Source organism: Electrophorus electricus, chromosome 14, assembly GCF_013358815.1.
Source record: "Electrophorus electricus isolate fEleEle1 chromosome 14, fEleEle1.pri, whole genome shotgun sequence".
NCBI classification, from domain to species: Eukaryota; Metazoa; Chordata; class Actinopteri; order Gymnotiformes; family Gymnotidae; genus Electrophorus; species Electrophorus electricus.
The window spans coordinates 2,501,570-2,507,500 of record NC_049548.1 but is presented as its reverse complement, the minus strand read 5'-3'; the positions used below and the strand labels follow the sequence as shown (position 1 = coordinate 2,507,500).

The 5,931-nt window shown below is 48.2% G+C and overlaps 1 protein-coding gene and 1 non-coding gene across 2 annotated transcripts in view; one reads left to right on the top strand and one right to left on the bottom strand.

The window, feature by feature from the left end:
• LOC113591438 (LIM and SH3 domain protein 1-like) overlaps positions 1-4,531 on the bottom strand; it is a 12,748-nt gene extending 8,217 nt beyond the window's left edge. The window contains exons 1-2 of the mRNA XM_027031929.2: positions 4,299-4,531; positions 1,921-2,015 (exon numbers count right to left, since the gene is read on the bottom strand). Of these exons, the coding sequence (XP_026887730.2) occupies positions 1,921-2,015; positions 4,299-4,367 (164 nt within the window). The 5' untranslated portion in view covers positions 4,368-4,531. The remainder of the gene's footprint in view (positions 1-1,920; positions 2,016-4,298) is intronic.
• Positions 4,532-5,296: 765 nt separating this feature from the next.
• Positions 5,297-5,368, top strand: trnac-gca. The gene has a single exon. It is a non-coding gene; the product is annotated as a tRNA-Cys (tRNA).
• Positions 5,369-5,931: the final 563 nt, after the last annotated feature.

Here is a 5,931-nt window from a genome sequence, read left to right as displayed (position 1 = left end):
CTCTGGCCAGACGCACGTGCACAAGCGTATGGATGGTGCTCACTAGCATTCCTGTCTTGGTGTGCAGCTGGGAGGAAGAGCCCAGTCTCGGAGGAGCACGGGCTAGAGTACCTGACTAAATCGAAGGCCGCGGAAGCGGAGGAGCTCAGCTCCAATTACTGCAAACGGACCGTAAACATTCACAGGTGCGTCTGGGCCAGATGCCCCACGGTGCTGTCATTTGGTGCTGGGAGCTGCTCACAGATTCAGTCAGCAAGGAGCCGGAAGCCAAGGAGACTTTCCAGAAGCCGAAAGCTAGGTTTTTTAAACGTTTTTTTTTTCTGTTTGCGGCTTGCCCGTGTGTCTGCGTGCGAACGTGCGCTCGTTCCCGTCCTGCTCTGACCTCTTTACGCCGCGGTAGCCTACAGCATTTGGGTTGGTAAACAAACTACGCTCACAAAGACCTTATTCACTGGAGAAGGGGGAGGGAAAAAAAGAACAGAAAGAAAGCCAAAGAAAAACAGAAGCGTCCTATTCAGCGCAGGGTAAACCAAACAGAAGGGACGCAGGAACGGCGAGCCACGCCGTCCTGGCAACAGGTTCAGGCCCCCGGAGGGCAAGTCGCGTGGAGTAAACGTGTGCTCGCGTGAAACGACCCTGCGTCTTGCAGGGGGGGGGGGGGGGGGCACACTGCCTACGCATCGTATCGCTGCACCGTTTTGATGTACTGAAGAAATACCCTAGATCTAAAATGGACCAGGTGGAAATGAGGTCAAAGCCAGCCTGACGTCTGGCTAAATTAAGCCTGCTGAACTGCAGTTTCCCCAAAGCGAAATCAAGAACGAAATCTCTCTCTCTCTGTCTTTATCTCTCTCTCTCTCCATCTAAGACGGTCAACGAACAAAGGGCGCTTGGCTCACCCTCAGAGATGCCAAAGAGAATTTGGCGTCTGCGTCCTGCAGTTCAACTCTGAAGAGAAAACGGCGCAGGCCTTTGGGAGGCCCGACGCGGAGCCGCAGGTGAGCATGGCAGGCGTGCGAGAACCTGCCTCTCGACCACTTGCGCTTCGTGAGAAGAGCAACGTGGCGGTCTGTCCCAGCACGGAAGCTCTCTGTGGGACACCACCACCGCGCAGCCAGTGCAGGAAGCAAACTTTGCATCCTTTTCCCAGGAGCTCGTGGCATTTGCCTGAGCTGCAACTCTAGCTTGGCACGCAACAACCCCCTCCACCCGGAAAAAAAAAAAAGAACAGAAAAAAGTGACAAAGAGTACTTCATTTGGCCCGGGTCGGCAGAGACCTCCGAGGAGAAGTGAGATTGGCCTCTGTGGAAGCACCTTTGTGAACGAAGGCTCTCCATACTTCCACGCAAAAGTAGGGGCCTAGTCAAACACTTCCATCTGTGAAGAGCTGCTTGTGTGCTCGGAATATAAATAATTAGATAAATAGAGAAAGTTCATTTAATTTGACACACACACACCCCCAAAAAAGAGCCAGGTGACGTGATATAAAGTGTGTTTGTGTCCACAGGAGAATGCAGGGCTCTGAGTGAACAGAGTGATGAGGAAATGGGTGTTTTGTGCGTCCCACCCGCAGAGATCACTTCATCATGCAGGTTCAGCGTCGTCCATGGGCTGCCACTTCCTACCGAGTCAACCAAACTCAGACGCGTAACCTGGCTTGCAAATCATCTGCCGGTCAACGTGCTAAGAGTCGAATACCAGAGACAAAAGCGACACCATCCGGGTGGGGCCTAAGGGGAACCCTGGAGACTCAGGCACTGCTTCCTAAGAGGGCAGGCGACAAACAGGAAGGTGGACAGGGAGACCGGAGACAGACAGACAGGAAGATGCAGAGGAAGACTGAAGACAGACAGGAAATTGGACAGGGAGACGGGAGACATACAGACAGACAGGAAGTTGGACAGGGAGACTGGAGCTTACTGGCTGCAGTAGGGTTTCTTTTCAAAGCCTTTGTAGTTCTTCATGTTCAGAGCCAATTTGCAGACCTCACAGGTGAAGCATCCTTTGTGCCAGAACTGCAAAAGATACACAAAGACACGGGAGGGAGAGAGACAGTGAGAGACACAGACAGACAGACACAATTAATTCGAACAATGGTAGAGTGCTGGAATCAATACAATACACTGTATAAAAGCTGCTGCTCTGTATATCGAGCCAAGAAAGGGCTGTCTTGAGCTGTACAGACACGCTCCAGAGCGAACATTTACCCCACCCACTTTCATCCAGCTAACAGGACCGTGTCTTACGCGAGGCCGTCGAAGAGTAAAGTGATGGCTTAGAGGCAGAAGGTGGTATCGGAAGTAGCTCTCCTCAGCTTTCCTCAATCCAGGTCACTGCGGAGGAAACGACTCCATAGAGAGGTTCCCACTGTCGTCGAGACCCACTGGGAATTGTGCGTATGGACCGCAGATTCACCTCGGCAACTTTTCACACGACCCAAAACATGCTCACGGCCTGAGTGGAGTGTACAGATTTTGGGAAGTCCCTGTAGCGAGAGACGATTGCCGCTTGGTTTGACTCATGAGTAACAGCTTCCTGCTTTTTAAGAAACGGCGCTGGTGATTAGCAGACCTCTCCCCACTCGTCCATGCAGGGGCCTCGTGCACTCGTCCCCAAATTCCTGTGACCAATATTGATGCCAGACATCTGACTAGCCATCAAGGCCCATCTATTGCTACAGTACTCTGCAAAGTGCCTCCTCACTGCCAATTTTTTTGCCATGATCTCGCAGTCAGACACACCCATCTGTTATCCCGCAGTCTGTTGGAGAGACTGAGGCTGGACCGCAGTGGGACCTTCTGGCACTTGCAGCTGCACAATTCCGGTTCATTCCGCGTCGCCCACCCAGCTGCAACTGGGCCCTGCTGCTCTAGACCCACAGTGCAGAGACCGGCCGTCGCCAAAGGAGGGGGGGGGGGGGTGTCAGCGGGGTAAGAAACCGGGCCGGCGGTGGACAAGCACTGCAGCGTGAAAAACTGGCGATGACAGCGTCAGAATGTTCCAGTGATTGGGAGAGAGGGACCAGGAACCGCTCAGCTGTTTGTGACTAACCAACTGCACCATGCAAATGCAGGGGGCGGGGCATAGTTTTTATATTCTTGACACTGCAATGAATGAAGAGCTTGGCCAAATAGTTCTGGATCGCAGGTTGCACAATCATGTTGCCCTAGAAGGTGATTGTGGCAAGTTCCTCTTTTTTTGCTGCCTACATTCAAATGTCACTAGATAGGAAAGGAAAGACTTTTGATAAAAGAAGTTGTTGCTTTTCAGTGGAGCAAATGCGACAATCGGTGCTTCTATGTGACGCGTCCTCTCCAGCAGATCGACATGTGGAGCTCATCACGCGTCACTGTTCTGCCCATTTCCAGAGAGAGAAAGCCCAACACAATCCCACCAAATGCTCATCTACACAGAACACACACTGAAACTAAAAAGTGGCACGCCCAGAAAGGGATGTGCCATCATGAACCACAAGTTAATAATACAGTTCTCATGCTCTACCTTGTTAGAGTAGGTTAGGGATAGATCAGTAGGGTTAGAACATCTCGTCTTAGGCAAATGTGTGAAGCAGCTATTATAGTTTCCTGTAGTTGTTGAGAACTATAATCATTAAGCACCCTTACAGCGACGGCTTTACAACTGTAGGGTACCACATGAGGGACTTGGAAATGTGTTCAACCTAACAATCGGGCGAAACACTAGGTTATAACGCATTATCTCCCCACATCTTCAGTTTGCTCTACCACATAATTTAGGCCTACTACAGCGGCAGGCATACATCGGCAACGCCCACATTTCTTTCTTAGACGCTAGCGAAGATGAGTCGCTCCACAGGGCATGTAAAAGTGAGGCACGAAAACGCGGCGATACGTGCGGTCCAAAAAGTTCAAACCGCAATACAATCCCCAAAAAAAACCTTTAATGGAGAGCTCTCGCTGCGCTCGCGCTTGGCATTCAGAGAAACGCTGCTTCAACAGGAAACGGTTGAGTTACGAAGTTGCGAAGTCTAGCCAAGTCCACTCTAAATGATCACGGACTCGGTTCGTGTATTCCCGGCAGACTGCATAATTTAATTATCGGTAGATACTCGAAACATGTCTACGGAATAGCATCGCTTTAGTAACAGTCTATACAGAAGTCAGTGTCGGACTGAAACATTGTACGAGACAGAGAAGTTACAAGCAGCCAGTTGTGCTGAAAGACAAGACAGGTTACCCGCTCTGGGTGGGTGAACGAGGACTCGGGACGTGTTGCAGTTATTTCCTCTGTAACATGGCCAAATTGCAGGAATCACTCACCTTGTCCAGGCAATTGACTTTTTCGGTGGGATAGACAATCTTGTCACATCTGCTACACAAGGGATTCATGTTCTTCTGCTTGCGTCTCCCGCGTAAGTGTGAGAAATGCGTGAATATCGATCCTCAACGAGCCGATGGATCAGTGCATATAGAGAAGGCTGCGAAAGGGACGTAAAACACGAGCCTCCCGGGTTGCCAACGCGAACTACACCGTCGCGCTCTGGATTGGGCGCGGGCGTGAAACACCCCCGCCCCCCGGGCGGGCGCGCGCTGTGCTGGGTGGGCGGGGTCTTCGAGTGCTGAGTGGGCGGGGCGTGATGACAAACCCACTAGAACGCACTCACAGTACCATATAAGGACTAGAACGGGCTTAGCCGAGCCTGGACGTGTTTCGCTCAGTGATCTCTGTACTTTTGACATCTCAGCTGAATATATCGAACTAAGTTATCATTATTATTATTATTTTTTTAACCTTCCGTAAGTGTAATTTTGTAAAATGTGACTTTTAAAAGTATACCTTGCACGCGTTAAAATTGTCTGGTTTTTGTGTGCTGTAGCGTCTGTCATGACTGCCCCCATTTGTCGTTTGTTGAAATGACAACGTTGTAAGATGAACGCAAAGTGGGCGTGACTGATCTTTCTAACTTACTTGTTTCATTGTTTTGTTTTGTTTTTTTTGACGAGAGTGGGGAAAAAATTACCTTATTTAGCCCAACCTAGTAGTTTTTTTAAAAAATAGCAACCATTATTATCCACAATGACATATTAACGACCTGTTAACGGGAGCTAGCTCAGCTACCGCTAGGCAGGTTAGCTTGTACGTTACATTGCATCACACGACGCTTGTACATTGCGAATAACTGAAGTAGTGCATGGCTTTGCGCGATAAAATAGCACAGTAATAATCGTAATAAAATTTAATTTAAATTAATGACTTACATGTAATTAATTGTGTCTGCCTACATGTATTGGGATTGTATCAGTAGCTTCGACGTGTAGGGGGTATAGCTCAGTGGTAGAGCATTTGACTGCAGATCAAGAGGTCCCCGGTTCAAATCCGGGTGCCCCCTCATTTTGTTCGCCCATTCACACATTTAAAATCGACCGGTCCATTTGACTGACAATGAAATGCGTGTCAATTATTAAGACTATTCAATTATAGGAGTAATAGCCATAAATCTGAAAATGCGACCTTCGTTAGGAACAACGGTTTAAATTACAAAAACATTACACAACTTTTGCAAAATGATCTCACGTGATTTTTAACCTGCACTTATAAAACTACCATTAATAACATTTTCAAAGATTATTAAATAAATGCAATATTTGTGTAAATTATTTCCTTATAAAGGTAACTAATTGCGACCAATGGCCTGCAGATGTTGCTGTTGGCCAAGTTGCTACTTTTTTGTGTCAGTTTTTGTGTTTTCCATCTCTTTAAGGTTATCAACACATGGACGGAGCATTAGAGTAGTTTTGTGGCCAGTTTCACAGACCCAGATTAAGTCTAAAACAAGATTAAAAAAGAATTTCCAAGAGTAATTCACCATTGTTACTGCAATGTAGTTATAGATTAGACTTAATACGTCTTAATACATAGCTCTATGTGTTTCATGTGCTGACCCTTTTCATG